Below are 17473 nucleotides of genomic sequence, written 5' to 3' on the forward strand. Positions count from 1 at the left end.
GTAGCTGTAGGTGTGTGTGGGGTAAGGGGTAGCTGTAGATGTGTGTGGGGTAAGGGGTAGCTGTAGGTGTGTGTGGTGTAAGGGGTAGCTGTAGGTGTGTGTGGGGTAAGGGGTAGCTGTAGGTGTGTGTGGGGTAAGGGGTAGCTGTAGGTGTGTGTGGGGTAGGGGTAGCTGTAGATGTGTGTGGGGTAAGGGGTAGCTGTAGATATGTGTGGGGTAAGGGGTAGCTGTAGATGTGTGTGGGGTAAGGGGTAGCTGTAGGTGTGTGTGGGGTAAGGGGTAGCTGTAGATATGTGTGGGGTAAGGGGTAGCTGTAGGTGTGTGTGGTAAGGGTTAGCTGTAGATATGTGTGGGGTAAGGGGTAGCTGTAGATGTGTGTGGGGTAAGGGGTAGCTGTAGATGTGTGTGGGGTAAGGGGTAGCTGTAGATGTGTGTGGGGTAAGGGGTAGCTGTAGATATGTGTGGGGTAAGGGGTAGCTGTAGATGTGTGTGGGGTAAGGGGTAGCTGTAGATGTGTGTGGGGTAAGGGGTAGCTGTAGGTGTGTGTGGGGTAAGGGGTAGCTGTAGATGTGTGTGGGGTAAGGGGTAGCTGTAGGTGTGTGTGGGGTAAGGGGTAGCTGTAGATGTGTGTGGGGTAAGGGGTAGCTGTAGGTGTGTGTGGGGTAAGGGGTAGCTGTAGGTGTGTGTGGGGTAAGGGGTAGCTGTAGATATGTGTGGGGTAAGGGGTAGCTGTATATGGGGTTGGGGTTGTGAGTGTGTATTCTAGAACACACTATAGCACAGGGGTGTCAAAATTCCCTGGGGGCCACAGTGTCTACTGTGTTTTTGCGATTCCTTTCGATCAGCAGTCAGTTAAGGGCTTGAGAACAGGGAGTGTGGATTCTTTAGCCAATCAATGACTTAAATGAACCACTGGTGCCGAGAAGCAGTTGACACTGTGGCCCTGTTGTGGGAATGGTGCCTCTTCAACACGAGGCCTGACATGTGTATCTCACCTTCATATCTGGAGCTGATGTAGGAGAGCTGAATGAGCCACTCATAAACACTTCCTCTTTAAAATGTAGACACTTAAAAAACTGGTTATTACTTCAGGTTGACAGCTTGAGGTTTAACGGTTCATACAAGAGCCTTTTCTGCTTCAACTGACCTGAAACATCTCCCATCTTGTTCCTCTCAGGATGAAGTGTTTTTTGTTGAAAATAAAATCATTTGTAGTTAAAATGAGAGAAAACATCTACACTTTACTGGTCTGGACTTTATCAGTTTTATAACCTTGCTGATAACTTCCAACATCACACAGAGCCCCCAGCCTGCATTGCACTTTGAATTATGCCCTTAATGTTGAAGCTTTCTCAGTGAAGCATGTTGTTTTCTTCCTGGAACTAAATAAAGACCACAGCTGCAATATTGTAAATTCACCCATATTTTGTGTTCTTTGCATACATAGAATTGATGCATATTTGGCAAAAATATTGACACATAAATGACACTTAAGAGCAAAGCTCATTTGGACAATGTTTTACTTCTAGGATGAAACTGATACAATTAACATTTACACAGTAAACTAAATTTTATAGACTCCATAGTTGCCAAAATGGTTCATATGACTAAAACACTGTGGCAGAGACTGTACTGAGAGAATCTCCTTCCCTGTTCCTGCAGCCTCGGTTCCTGATGAACTTGTACAGAGCAACCAATGGGATCGTAATGCTAGGAACTCCGGCTAAGATGAAGATGATGGTGTAGATCCAGTCTGGATAGGCCAGCTTCTCCAGTGTAGGAAATCCCTCCTGCAGTCAGAACCACAAAAGCCACAATCAAACCAATAACAACTTCTCTATGGCACAAATCCAGTTTGCTAACATGACATTACACAAATTTTGAATAAACCAATATAAAACGTATTATGTGTGCTCTGTAGCATTATCTCTTTTCACCTCTGGAGAAGAACATGACAACTGCATAGCAGTGGTACATATGGAGCTACAGTGTGTGCAGGTATGTGGTTATTGGGAGTGGAACATACAGAGCTACAGTGTGCAGGTATGTGGTTATTGGGAGTGGTACATACAGAGCTACAGTGTGCAGGTATGTGGTTATTGGGAGTGGTACATACAGAGCTACAGTGTGTGCAGGTATGTGGTTAATGGGAGTGGTACATACAGAGCTACAGTGTGTGCAGGTATGTGGTTATTGGGAGTGGTACATACAGAGCTACAGTGTGTGCAGGTATGTGGTTATTGGGAGTGGTACATACAGAGCTACAGTGTGCAGGTATGTGGTTATTGGGAGTGGTACATACAGAGCTACAGTGTGCAGGTATGTGGTTATTGGGAGTGGTACATACAGAGCTACAGTGTGTGCAGGTATGTGGTTAATGGGAGTGGTACATACAGAGCTACAGTGTGCAGGTATGTGGTTATTGGGAGTGGTACATACAGAGCTACAGTGTGTGCAGGTATGTGGTTATTGGGAGTGGTACATACAGAGCTACAGTGTGCAGGTATGTGGTTATTGGGAGTGGTACATACAGAGCTACAGTGTGTGCAGGTATGTGGTTATTGGGAGTGGAACATACAGAGCTACAGAGTGTGCAGGTATGTGGTTATTGGGAGTGGTACATACAGAGCTACAGTGTGTGCAGGTATGTGGTTATTGGGAGTGGTACATACAGAGCTACAGTGTGCAGGTATGTGGTTATTGGGAGTGGTACATACAGAGCTACAGTGTGTGCAGGTATGTGGTTAATGGGAGTGGTACATACAGAGCTACAGTGTGTGCAGGTATGTGGTTATTGGGAGTGGTACATGCAGAGCTACAGTGTGCAGGTATGTGGTTATTGGGAGTGGTACATACAGAGCTACAGTGTGTGCAGGTATGTGGTTATTGGGAGTGGTACATACAGAGCTACAGTGTGTGCAGGTATGTGGTTATTGGGAGTGGTACATACAGAGCTACAGTGTGCAGGTATGTGGTTATTGGGAGTGGTACATACAGAGCTACAGTGTGTGCAGGTATGTGGTTATTGGGAGTGGTACATACAGAGCTACAGTGTGTGCAGGTATGTGGTTATTGGGAGTGGTACATACAGAGCTACAGTGTGCAGGTATGTGGTTATTGGGAGTGGTACATACAGAGCTACAGTGTGTGCAGGTATGTGGTTATTGGGAGTGGTACATACAGAGCTACAGTGTGCAGGTATGTGGTTATTGGGAGTGGTACATACAGAGCTACAGTGTGTGCAGGTATGTGGTTATTGGGAGTGGTACATACAGAGCTACAGTGTGCAGGTATGTGGTTATTGGGAGTGGTACATACAGAGCTACAGTGTGCAGGTATGTGGTTATTGGGAGTGGTACATACAGAGTTACAGTGTGCAGATATGTGGTTATTGGGAGTGGTACATACAGAGCTACAGTGTGCAGATATGTGGTTATTGGGAGTGGTACATACAGAGCTACAGTGTGCAGGTATGTGGTTATTGGGAGTGGTACATACAGAGCTACAGTGTGCAGGTATGTGGTTATTGGGAGTGGTACATACAGAGCTACAGTGTGCAGGTATGTGGTTATTGGGAGTGGTACATACAGAGCTACAGTGTGTGCAGGTATGTGGTTATTGGGAGTGGTACATACAGAGCTACAGTGTGCAGGTATGTGGTTATTGGGAGTGCTACATACAGAGCTACAGTGTGCAGGTATGTGGTTAATGGGAGTGGTACATACAGAGCTACAGTGTGTGCAGGTATGTGGTTATTGGGAGTGGTACATACAGAGCTACAGTGTGTGCAGGTATGTGGTTATTGGGAGTGGTACATACAGAGCTACAGTGTGTGCAGGTATGTGGTTATTGGGAGTGGAACATACAGAGCTACAGTGTGTGCAGGTATGTGGTTATTGGGAGTGGTACATACAGAGCTACAGTGTGTGCAGGTATGTGGTTATTGGGAGTGGTACATACAGAGCTACAGTGTGCAGGTATGTGGTTATTGGGAGTGGTACATACAGAGCTACAGTGTGTGCAGGTATGTGGTTATTGGGAGTGGTACATGCAGAGCTACAGTGTGTGCAGGTATGTGGTTATTGGGAGTGGTACATACAGAGCTATAGTGTGCAGGTATGTGGTTATTGGGAGTGGTACATACAGAGCTACAGTGTGCAGGTATGTGGTTATTGGGAGTGGTACATACAGAGCTACAGTGTGTGCAGGTATGTGGTTATTGGGAGTGGTACATACAGAGCTACAGTGTGCAGGTATGTGGTTATTGGGAGTGGTACATACAGAGCTACAGTGTGCAGGTATGTGGTTATTGGGAGTGGTACATACAGAGCTACAGTGTGTGCAGGTATGTGGTTATTGGGAGTGGTACATACAGAGCTACAGTGTGCAGGTATGTGGTTATTGGGAGTGGTACATACAGAGCTACAGTGTGCAGGTATGTGGTTATTGGGAGTGGTACATACAGAGCTACAGTGTCTGCAGGTATGTGGTTATTGGGAGTGGTACATACAGAGCTACAGTGTGCAGGTATGTGGTTAATGGGAGTGGTACATACAGAGCTACAGTGTGCAGGTATGTGGTTATTGGGAGTGGAACATACAGAGCTACAGTGTGTGCAGGTATGCGGTTAATGGGAGTGGTACATACGGAGCTGGGGTCCCACACCAGGTAGGTCAGCTCTGAACTGACTTTGGTGACGAAGTAGAAGAGGAAGATGACCAGCATGATAAGAGGGCTGATCACCCTCCAGGTGGCCTGCCAGAAGATATTGGGCTTGTGTCCGATCATAAACTCAATATCCCTGTTAAACCTGTGGGAACAGTGAACGGAATCAGCACTGGCCTGGTCATCTTTCCAGCCTGTATTGTAGGAATTGGCAAAAAGACTGGAGTTATGGTCTAATAACAGAATTGGCTCAGTAACAGTCACACACCAGCAAGGTACATAGCTTATTGCAGATGCGGATCTCAGAGACTTGAGTGAGTACACGGACCTGTCAATTCCATACAAATAAACCACTCCCATCATCTCACAGAAGGCAATGATGAGCAGGGGGATGGAGCCAGCAAAGCTGTCAAACAGGGCCAGCCAGTAGTCACCTGAACCCTGCACAAATATCAGAGCAAAGCCGCAGGAGAACAGACATATGGAACCTGAAAAACAGACAGGTCCACTATCACACCTGTACACAGGTTCCACACAGGTGTGTGATGTCACAGGGGGAACAGGAGAAGCTCTGCTATATAGCATTAGGTTGAAAATATGACACAAATGGATAGCATTGAAATATTTTATTCTGAATCAAAGGAAAGTATCAATGACTCAAATGACTCTGGTGAGTCTGTAGAAGACATATTTGCTGATCCTGATCCTTTCAGGTTTAAGCCAGAGGCTGATACAGTAGATTAGAGTCTAACTGTGTGAGCTCTATCAATGGCTAGAGCCGCAGCTGCATGCAGAGCTTAACTGACAAATAACAACGTATGTGTTAGCCATACAGTGCATCCGGAAAGTATTCACAGCGCTTCACTTTTCCCACATTTTGTTATGTTACAGCCTTATTCCAAAATGGAATAAATTCATTTTTTTCCTCAAAATTCTACACACAACACCCCATAATGACAAGATGAAAGAAGGTTTTTTGAAATTTTTGCAAATTTATTAAAAATAAAAAACTAAGAAATCACATAAGTACATAAGTATTTACAGCCTTTGCCATGAAGCTCAAAATTGAGCTCAGGTGCATCCTGTTTCCACTGATCAACCTTGAGATGTTTCTACAGCTTAATTGGAGTCCACCTGTGGTAAATTCAGTTGATTGGACATGATTTGGAAAGGCACACACCTGACAGTGCCTGTCGGAGCACAAACCAAGCATGAAGTCAAAGGAATTGTCTGTAGACCTCCGAGACAGGATTGTCTTGAGGCACAAATCTGGGGAAGGGTACAGAAAAATTTCTGCTGCTTTGAAGGTCCCAATGAGCACAGTGGCCTCCATCATCCATAAATGGAAGAAGTTCGGAACCACCAGGACTCTTCCTAGAGCTGGCCGCCTGTCTAAACTGAGCAATGGGAGAAGGGCCTTAGTCAGGGAGGTGACCAAGAACCCGATGGTCACTCCTGTCAGAGCTCCAGCGTTCCTCTGTGGAGAGAGGAGAACCTTCCAGAAGGACAACCATCTCTGCAGCAATCCACCAATCAGGCCTGTATGGTAGAGTGGCCAGACGGAAGCCACAGGCACATGTCAGCCTGCCTGGAGTTTGCCAAAAGGCACCTGAAGGACTCTCAGACCATGAGAAACAAAATTCCCTGGTCTGATGAGACAAAGATTGAACTCTTTGGCATGAATGCCAGGCATCATGTTTGGAGGAAACCAGGCACCGCTCATCACCTGGCCAATACCATCCCTACAGTGAAGCATGGTGGTGGCAGCATTATGCTGTGGGGCTGTTTTTCAGCGGCAGGAACTGGGAGACTAGTCGGGATTGAGGGAAAGATGAATGCAGCAATGTACAGAGACATCCTGGATGAAAACCTGCTCCAGAGCGCTCTTGACCTCAGACTGGGGTGACGGTTCATCTTTCAGCAGGACAACGACCCTAAGCACACAGCCAAGATATCAAAGGAGTGGCTTCAGGACAACTCTGTGAATGTCCTTGAGTGGCCCAGCCAGAGCCCAGACTTGAATCCGATTGAACATCTCCGGAGCGATCTGAAAATGGCTATGCACCGAAGTTCCCCATCCAACCTGATGGAGTTTGAGAGGTGCTGCAAAGAGGAATGGGCGAAACTGCCCAAAGATAGGTGTGCCAAGCTTGTGGCATCATATTGAAAAAGACTTGAGGCTGTAATTGCTGCCAAAGGTGCATTGACAAAGTATTGAGCAAAGGCTGTGAATACTTATGTACATGTGATTTCTTTGTTTTTTATTTTTAATAAATTTGCAAAAAAAAACAAAAAAAAAAACTTCTTTCATGTTGTCATTATGGGGTGTTGTGTGTAGAATTTTGAGGAAAGTAGATTCTTAGTTTTTGCTTGAAACAGTGGATATGAGTGTGGTGGGAAGTGGGGATGAGTGTGTGGTGGTGATAAATCTTGGGTATAAACCTTTTACCCATTTCACTCACCAGTGATTGCCTCTTTGGGACATTTTTTTGGAAGAAGATTGAGGTCCTGCAGCGGCACTAACACCCCCTCCATATTCCCGAACATGGAGGAGAGCCCCAGGCAGAACAGCATGATGAAGAACAGAATGGACCAGAGGGGAGAGACAGGCATCTTGGTGATAGCCTCTGTGAACACGATGAAGGCCAGACCAGTCCCCTCTACACCCTGTGGGACAGAAACACATGCTAAATTAAGCTAACACACACAACAGAAGCACAAATGCATGCTAAAATAACTTATTCTACAGGAGCAGTTGTTTGACTAAAATCAGTCTCCAGCCCATTTGTATCTGAACAATATATATTCAGCCTGGGCAGTAGTTGTGTTGAGTTTAAAGTGTTAGCAGGTTTATGTTGAAGCTGGGTTGAGTTTAAAGTGTTAGCAGGTTTATGTTGAAGCTGTGTTGAGTTTAGAGTGTTAGCAGGTTTAAGTTGAAGCTGGGTTGAGTTTAAAGTGTTAGCAGGTTTATGTTGAAGCTGGATTGAGTTTATATTCATGTATAGCCATGTTCATCCATTTATGTATATTGGCACCTGACCTGCCTCATTACAGTTCGAAATCACTAGCTTTGCAAAAATATTCAAATGCAGAGTTCCTTGTGAAGTGGGAAGCTTCTCGCTCCAACATCGGAGCTGGGTGCTACGAGCTCTCCAGTGGTTCACCGTTAGTAATTGGACAAGAGCCTGCAGCAAGCTGTGACACAGTGCATGCACAAGGGCACAGATGCCTCTTTTTGGACAGAGACGCGATATACAAACAGTCTACATTCCGGATTTGTGAGCTTCGCTTAATAATTAACAGTTTCTGTTAGGTCTGAAAATAAATGGTTGTTTGTGCATCATCTAGGTGGGTAATATCAAAAAAAGGGTAATATAAACAATATGAATAAATGTAAATAATAGGCTACATTGTTTACAGAGGACAGGGAGGATAAGATGATTGTGGCTGCAGGCCGTTGACAACATAGCAGCATCGAACAATCTCCCTTCTCCCAAACTAATACTACACTATATATAAGGTTATGTTCTTGGACACATTTGACCACAGTTAATGTCATCATTAACTGTTAGGTCAAATGTTAAAGCAAAATTGCTATTTATTTTCATTTTTTACTGTTTATGAATCATATAAAAAAGGAAAGTTTGGGAACCCTTTTTGATTATTCTTTGTTACTGTTTATATGATTACTAAGGCACTGACCCATTAGGGCTCATTAGGGCTTCAGTCAGGTGAGGATAAATCCTGGGCTGAACTTTTTATTCTGAAGTAACCCCATGCCTCCTAATGCATCCAACAGCAGTGGCTGTTCTGTCTGGTGTTAACACCCATGGGGTCCTCTAAACAGTTGTCCAAGGATGTCAGAATGAACATGGTTCATTTCCACCAAGAAGGAGAAGGCTAGCTATTTCCACCGTCAGAAACATTATTAGAAAATGGAAGATAAATGGTTGAAGTCAAGGCAAGGCCTGGAAGACCAAGAAAGATTTCAGACAGAATGACCCGAGACCTGGTGAGAAATACTCAGAAGAACCCACACATCTGCAAAAAGGAGTAACGAAGTCTAGTTGTTCACAGGACAACAATAAAACATTTAAACAACAAACACTGCGACATAATAAAACTACAAAATGACGATGCCAGATTAAAGACTCTCTGCTAGCGAGAACAGCAGTTTAGATTCTGACATACATTTTGTCTCAAATTCCTGAATAGTAGAAGCCTCATCTTTAATATAAGTCTTCAACCATGTGTGTGCAGTAAATTGTTTTTTTGAGATATTGACACATTTATAGGACCAGTACAGAAAAGGCTGGAATTGCCTCCTTGGGGGCCAGGCAAGTGGAAAGGGTTCAGCATGGAGGTGGATCCATTATGGAGGAGGATCCATTATGGAGGTGGATCCATTCTGGAGGAGGATCCATTATGGAGGTGGATCCATTCTGGAGGAGGATCCATTATTACATTATTGGCATTATGGAGGAGGATCCATTATGGAGGTGGATCCATTATGGAGGTGGATCCATTATGGAGGTGGATCCATTATGGAGGTGGATCCATTATTACATTATTGGCATTATGGAGGAGGATCCATTATGGAGGTGGATCCATTATGGAGGAGGATCCATTATGGAGATGGATCCATTATGGAGGTGGATCCATTATGGATGTGGATCCATCATGGAGGTGGATCCATTATGAAAGGGAGGTGGATCCATTATGAAAGGGAGGTGGATCCATTATGGAGGCAGATCCATTATGGAGGTGGATCCGTTATGGAGGTGGATCCATCATGGAGGTGGATCCGTTATGGAGGTGGATCCATTATGGAGGTGGATCCATTATGGAGGTGGATCCGTTATGGAGGTGGATCCATTATGGAGGTGGATCCGTTATAGAGGTGGATCCATTATGGAGGTGGATCCATTATGGAGGTGGATCCATGATGGAGGTGGATCCATTATGGAAGTGGATCCATTGTGCTTTGGGGTTGTGTGGCAGCTGGGGGTGCAGGAAATATTGTGCAAGTGGAAGGAAGAATGGATTCCACCAAATATCAAGAAATTCTACAGGCTAATGTTTGAAGGTCAGTCCAAACATTGAAGTTGAAGAGAGGTTGGTCATTCCAGCAAGACAATGATCCACAGCATACCTCAAAATCAACCATGAAGTACCACCAGGAAGACAGATGAAGGTTTTGGAATGGAAGACAGATGGAATGGCCACCACGGTCCCCAGACCTCAAACCCCACACCCCTCAGATGTCAAACCTGCTGGACATGCTGTGGCAGCCAGCGGGGACGGCCCCAGGGAGAGGTAATAGATGGACAATACGTCAGGTTGCAGTGAAATTGAATTGACTCTTAGCTGGCTACAGGAAACATTTGCAAGCGGTTATATTTGCCAGAGGAAGAGTTCCCAAACTTTTTGTATTATTTTGAAACTGTAAAAAATGTAATTGAAAATCAAAAATTTCCATTAAAATTTTCTCCAGGTTTTAAGTTGTTGCCATGGTGAAATAAATAAACAAGCCCATGTCTGTGCATATACAAGAATGTGTAACATTTCAGGGTGGTAAACACCCAAGGCTGAAACCCAGCAGTGGTGAGTTTAGTTCCAGTTTATATAGGAGCTATATTGAGTGGGTGTGGTGAGTTTAATGTTGGTTTCTATAGGAGCTATATTGAGTGGCTGTGGTGAGTTTAATGTTGGTCTCTATAGGAGCTGTATTGAGTGGGTGTGTTGAGGTTAGTGTTGGTTTCTGTCATGGTTTTCACTGTCTACTTCTGGGAATTCCAGAATTTACCTCAAGAGGGCGTGCCGGCCAAGTTCAGCAGGAGAAATTACCTCCCACATGTGGAATGCGGGTGTAATCATGGCCGATTGCAGTCAGCTGCATGGAGAGCTATTTAAGTCTCTTCCTGGCACTGCTCTGAGCTTTGGTGTTTCAGCTTGATATGTGCACTGGGCCGGTACAGAGGTAGACAGATAGAGAGTTGTTGGAGGACTGAATTGCTTTTAGTCTTGAAAAGCATTCAGTTTAGAAATTAGATAGAAGTATAGGGACCTATATTGTTTTTCCTTTGGGTTGGTTGGTTCCTGAGAACCTTCCCTATTTTTGTTGCTTGGATCCGCTTCTGTTTAGAGGAGCGAGTGGCAGAGTTTGGCACTCAGGGTTAGCCCTTTTCGAGACTGCCTGTCAAAAATTTAATTTACTTTTTCCTGACCGTTATAGTTCAGGTCAGATTTTCGTTTGGCGTATCGCCAGGGAGTTTGGTTCCCTTTTTCAGTTATTTTCTCATAAAAAACTAAACATTTTGTGCTAGTTTGCACTTTCACGGTTTTGTTTCAGTGGGTAGTTTGCCAGGGAGTCTCTCTCCCGTTTTCTGTTTTATATTCCTCGCCTATTTTAGTGGTTATCCAACTTATCGTTGGTAACTTTGTGATCCCTTCCCGGTCGCTCTTGGTCTCCCGCCCCTGCTCCCTGACAGGTTTCTATAGGAGCTATATTGAGTGGCTGTGTAGGAGCTATATTGAGTGGCTGTATTGAGGTTCGTGTTGGTTTCTACAGGAGCTATATTGAGTGGGTGTGGTGAGGTTAGTGTTGGTTTCTACAGGAGCTCTATTGAGTGGCTGTGGTGAGGTTAGTGTTGGTTTCTACAGGAGCTATATTGAGTGGGTGTGGTGAGATTAGTGTTGGTTTCTACAGGAGCTATATTGAGTGGGTGTGGTGAGGTTAGTGTTGGTTTCTACAGGAGCTCTATTGAGTGGCTGTGGTGAGGTTAGTGTTGGTTTCTACAGGAGCTCTATTGAGTGGCTGTGGTGAGGTTAGTGTTGGTTTCTACAGGAGCTCTATTGAGTGGCTGTGGTGAGATTAGTGTTGGTTTCTACAGGAGCTCTATTGAGTGGCTGTGGTGAGGTTAGTGTTGGTTTCTACAGGAGCTATATTGAGTGGCTGTGGTGAGGTTAGTGTTGGTTTCTACAGGAGCTCTATTGAGTGGGTGTGGTGAGGTTAGTGTTGGTTTCTACAGGAGCTCTATTGAGTGGGTGTGGTGAGGTTAGTGTTGGTTTCTATAGGAGCTCTATTGAGTGGGTGTGGTGAGTTTAGTGTTGGTTTCTACAGGAGCTCTATTGAGTGGCTGTGGTGAGATTAGTGTTGGTTTCTACAGGAGCTCTATTGAGTGGCTGTGTTGAGTTTGGTTTTGGTTTAAAGGTATGACAGGACGCACCTCACTGAGGAAGGTGTTCAGGTTGCAGGGCTTCAGATCCAGTCCCTTAATGATCTCAGGAGACGTGCTGTTGAGGCTTTGAACAACTTGTGCATAATTACTCTCTGTGATGTTGTCTTCAGGAAGATCAAACGTGTTCAGGAGGGCCAGGATGTTTCTACAGAAATGAGAAACAAGTAAACATGTTCAAAATTTGGTATACTCACTTTTACCCAGGATAGCTAAAGATGCACATACTTTTACCCAGGATAACAAGACACACACACTTTTACCCAGGATAACTAAAGACACACACACTTTTACCCAGGATAATCAAAGACACACCCTGCAAAACAAGCATCCAGTCGTTGTCTGGCACGGAAGCCAATGATGGAGTAGATCACAGTAGCTGCATAAATTGAGGTGAAACCGTTGATGACTGATATAATCACAGCATCCTGCTCACAGTTGTTACTGGGGGATAAAAAAAGAGATACTATTAACAAACCTATTTCTGAATCTTTAAAATAAAGATTTTCTGCACAGAATATCCCACAGTCATAGCCCTTACTGCACTGGAATATCCCACAGTCATAGCCCTTACTGCACTGGAATATCCCACAGTCATAGCCCTTACTGCACTGGAATATCCCACAGTCACAGTCACTGCACTGGAATATCCTATAGTCACAGTCACTGCACTGGAATATCCTACAGTCACAGTCACTGCACTGGAATATCCTACAGTCACAGTCACTGCACTGGAATATCCTACAGTCACAGTCACTGCACTGGAATATCCTACAGTCAGTCACTGCACTGGAATATCCTACAGTCACTGCACTGGAATATCCTACAGTCACAGTCACTGCACTGGAATATCCCACAGTCACAGTCACTGCACTGGAATAGCCTACAGTCACAGTCACTGCACTGGAATATCCTACAGTCACTGCACTGGAATATCGTACAGTCACTGCACTGGAATATCCTACAGTCACTGTACTGGAATATCCTACAGTCACTGCACTGGAATATCCTACCGTCACTGCACTGGAATATCCTACAATCACAGTCACTGCACTGGAGTATCGTACAGTCACTGCACTGGAATATCCTACAGTCAGTCACTGCACTGGAATATCCTACAGTCACTGCACTGGAATATCCTACAGTCACTGCACTGGAATATCCTACAGTCACTGCACTGGAATATCCTACAGTCACTGCACTGGAATATCCTACAGTCACAGTCACTGCACTGGAATATCCTACAGTCACAGTCACTGCACTGGAATATCCTACAGTCACTGCACTGGAATATCATACAGTCACTGCACTGGAATATCCTACAGTCACAGTCACTGCACTGGAATATCGTACAGTCACTGCACTGGAATATCCTACAGTCACTGCACTGGAATATCCTACAATCACAGTCACTGCACTGGAATATCCTAGTCTTGGTCAATTACTGCAGTGGAATATCCTAAAGTCATGGTCACTTACTGCACTGAGTTGTAGCTGGAGAAGGAGATGAGACCTCCAAAAGCAAGAGAGAATGAGTAGAACACCTGAGCTCCTGCATCCAGCCAGGTGGATGGGTTTGCCAGCTCTGCCAGCTACAAGAAGCACATGCACCCCACACAAACACACACACACATTACATTGCACATTTTGTTGTTTGTTTATGCACTGCTCATACCTGAAAACTTGGTGGCAGAATTTATCTGTAACTAATCCATTAAAAGTGTAACTGAAGGAAGAAAGCCAGTAGCTACAGAAATAAACTATAATTTAAAGTCTATTTTCATTTCTGAACATTTCCTACTCTTCCTACTTATGTTAAATAATGTAAAATCCTGGCTCATGTGTGTCACACTCATTGCATTTTTCATGTTTGTATTTTGTTTTCTTGTGTTGGATGTAGGCAGGGACAGATAAATGTCCACGATTTAGGATTTTTTTTCAAAGAATACAGAAGTGCCTGTCATATATGTCATAATGAATGCAGTGTTGACGAATTAAGGGCAGTTTACTCACATCTGGGGTGAAGAGAAACTTAATTCCATCCACAGAACCTTTGAGTGTCAGTCCTCTGATCAGGAAGATGGTGAGCACCAAGTACGGCAGGGTGGACGTTATGTACACTGCCTGGGGAGAGAGGAGAGGGTGGAGTCAGGGATGAGGGACTTATTGGGGAAAGGGTAGCATACACAGACAGTGTTCTTAGGGTGGAGTCAGGGATGAGGGACTTATTGGGGAAAGGGTAGTGTACACAGACAGTGTTCTTAGAGTGGAGTCAGGGATGAGGGACTTATTGGGGAAAGGGTAGCGTACACAGACAGTGTTCTTAGAGTGGAGTCAGGGATGAGGGACTTATTGGGGAAAGGGTAGCGTACACAGACAGTGTTCTTAGGGTGGAGTCAGGGATGAGGGACTTATTGGGGAAAGGGTAGCGTACACAGACAGTGTTCTTAGGGTGGAGTCAGGGATGAGGGACTTATTGGGGAAAGGGTAGCGTACACAGTGTTCTTAGAGTGGAGTCAGGGATGAGGGACTTATTGGGGAAAGGGTAGCGTACACAGACAGTGTTCTCGCATCATTCACCTGTGACCAGGCGTGCGCTCCTGCATGGCCACTAGAGGGCGTACCTTGCCGGTGGTCTCTATGCCCCGGATAGTGCAGACGTACAGCACGGTCCAGGCACACACCAGACACAGAACCATCCACCACTGCAGGCCGCCTGAATCCTCTATGGCGGCCGTGCTGTTGAGTGTCTCCCTGTACCAGAAATAATCCACAGGCGAGCTCCTCTCGCATTCCTCTACCAGTCCTGCAGGGGGCGACACTCACACTGTACCCCACTGTGCCCTGGCTGTTTGTACTCAAAGATGATGACTTTTCAGTAAATTAATGTGCATATCTCAGTAAACTGTCTAAACTCTAAAAGTTTGGTGTGCCACAAGGTTCAGTCTTTGGTCTGTTGCTTTTTACCATCTACATGCTCCCCCTTGATGATATAATCTGTAAATACGGCATCAATTTTCATCATTGCTGATGACATACAGCTTTATTTCCCTCTTAAACCACAAGACCTCTCTCAACTTTCAAAACTAGAGACATGCCTATCAGAGATAAAGACATGGACATATTTTAACTTTTTACTCTTAAACACAGAAGCATTTTTAGATCTATACTTAATAAATTTGACTTGACTGGACGAAATACCAGTGCCAATATTTTACCAATACCTCCATCTTCAGAATGACTGATTGATAGAATGAATGGTTCATTGTTTGATTGAATGATTGACATACCAGTCTTGTCTGCATTGATGGGACAGTGGCTCCAGGGCAGGGGGTCCTGGAAGGAGTTGAATAAGTACCACATGACCCAGGCCATGATGGTGTTGTAGTACAGGCCCACCAAGAAGGACACCAGCATGGATGCGATTCCTGGCAATTACACAGTGCAGTTTGTATATTTCATAGTAAATATGTCACTGATTTGTATGCTATAACTGTGATAAACCTGTGATGTATCCATGTCCTTATTTTCAGCTGCCATTTCCACTCTGTAGTTATGTGCATTTCATGGTTTCTGTCTTGTTTTGATGTTAATACTGTGACTGCAAGTCTGTCACATGGCTGAAATACACTCACAGTCCACTAGGGACAAATTGTATGGTATACAATTTGATAACAATTGTGAAATAATTTAGTTGTAAAAGTGATATACTGAACAGCATCTGTGATACTGACCCACGCCACCTAGATAGGGGTGTATGGCCGTCCACACCCCCACACTCCCCTTTCGCAGCCGCTGGCCAATGGCAAACTCCAGGTGCAGCAGAGGAATTCCCTCCAACACCAGCAGGATCAGGAATGGGATCATGAAAGCACCTAGGATTATAGGCAAGGACCTGATCTATTATGTGCTGGTTTATAGACATCTGCTTTCAGTCATTTTGGAGAAAGTGACTGATCCTAAAGGAGGAAACTAGCTGTACCTGCACAGCACACGCCTCATTGGGCTGATCAGCACACAGCCATCACCCCCTTCACACACAGCACACACCTCCATGACGTTTTAACTCGACCAACAGGCCAGCGGAGGATGGGCATCCCCCTATAGCCAGGTTCCCCCTATAGCCGGGTTCCCCCTATAGCCAGGTTCCTCCTGAGATTTCTTCTTATCACTGTTTGAGGGTTTTTCTTCCCACTAGGGTATTTTTTTTACTTTCCACTGTTTGGGGCTATTTCTCTTTTTTCTTCCCCTCTGTTACTATGTAAAGGGTCTTTGTGACAGTTTGCTGGGAAAAGCACCATACAAATAAAATTGAATTGAGCTGTGATAAGTTGTGTGTAATCATCACCTCATTGTTCACAATGTTTCCATTTGAAATTTTTTATTTTACACATGAATTTTGTCAAGTTTCCTTCTCTGACCTTTACTGTAAAGCAACCCTCATTCTCTCCTTTTCAAACAATTCAAAAAATGGAATACATTGAATACAGCTTGATGGAAAGTTCATTGTGACAAATCAGAACATTGCAATGCCAATCAGCTTGATCTGTCTGTTGTTCTGGTACCCTTGGCACAGGTAATGGAGCACCTACCTCCCCCATGGCTCTGGCACAGGTAAGGGAAGCGCCAGACGTTGCCCAGGCCCACACAGAAGCCCACGCAGGTGAGCATGTACTGGGTCTTGTTGTCCCATTTGGGCCGGTCCCCTGCCTCCTCCAGCTCCATCTTCTCCAGCTGCTGGTGGGAAGGGATCCGCCCGTCCAGCCCCGGGTTCGGCAGCTTCAGCTTCATCTCACAGGTGTGTGAACGAGTGTGTGAATGAGTGTGTGAAACCGAGAGTGTGTGAAACCGAGAGTGTGTGAATGAGTGTGTGAATGAGTGTGTGAACGAGTGTGTGAATGAGTGTGTGAAACCGAGAGTGTGTGAACGAGTGTGTGAAACCGAGAGTGTGTGAACGAGTGTGTGAACGAGTGTGTGAAACCGAGAGTGTGTGAAACCGAGAGTGTGTGAATGAGTGTGTGAATGAGTGTGTGAACGAGTGTGTGAATGAGTGTGTGAAACCGAGAGTGTGTGAACGAGTGTGTGAAACCGAGAGTGTGTGAAACCGAGAGTGTGTGAACGAGTGTGTGAAACCGAGAGTGTGTGAAACCGAGAGTGTGTGAATGAGTGTGTGAATGAGTGTGACCGAGTGTGTGAGCAAGACTGTGTGTGTCAGTGTACAGAGGAGGGCTACTGCATTTATACTGACCTTTATGTACACTCATACACAGTATCACTTATTTAATCTTAATGACTATTACTTGTGATCAGTGGAATGTGAGCAGGTCAGGAAGGCTGATAGCTTATCAGTGAGCTGCACAAATGGCACTGAATGTAATGACCTTGATGAGCTAATGCTAACCATGCCTGTGCAGGGGTACACATACAGACACTTCATGTCTTACAAAAAATAATATGTCAATTGCAAATATTTCAATAGATGGTAGCCCTGCTGACAAAAACAGCTCAAGCTAGGTTTTGAAACAGCTGGTAGCCGTTTGACCAGTTCAGACCAGCTCTATACTCAACAT

The 17473-nt window shown here is 44.8% G+C and overlaps 1 protein-coding gene across 1 annotated transcript; it reads right to left on the bottom strand.

The window, feature by feature from the left end:
- Positions 1-1607: 1607 nt before the first annotated feature.
- Positions 1608-16733, bottom strand: LOC133120043 (sodium-dependent neutral amino acid transporter B(0)AT1-like). The gene is made up of 12 exons (XM_061230187.1): positions 16496-16733; positions 15638-15778; positions 15194-15331; positions 14528-14709; positions 13917-14027; positions 13383-13495; positions 12219-12347; positions 11895-12051; positions 7128-7332; positions 4994-5153; positions 4648-4810; positions 1608-1790 (listed from the first exon to the last, which is right to left on the bottom strand). The coding sequence occupies exons 1-12, from the start codon at positions 16692-16694 to the stop codon at positions 1608-1610; spliced, it is 1881 nt and encodes a 626-aa protein (XP_061086171.1). The 5' UTR covers positions 16695-16733.
- Between the last annotated feature and the right edge of the window lie 740 nt (positions 16734-17473).

This window comes from Conger conger, unplaced genomic scaffold, assembly GCF_963514075.1.
Source record: "Conger conger unplaced genomic scaffold, fConCon1.1 SCAFFOLD_74, whole genome shotgun sequence".
Taxonomy (NCBI): Eukaryota; Metazoa; Chordata; class Actinopteri; order Anguilliformes; family Congridae; genus Conger; species Conger conger.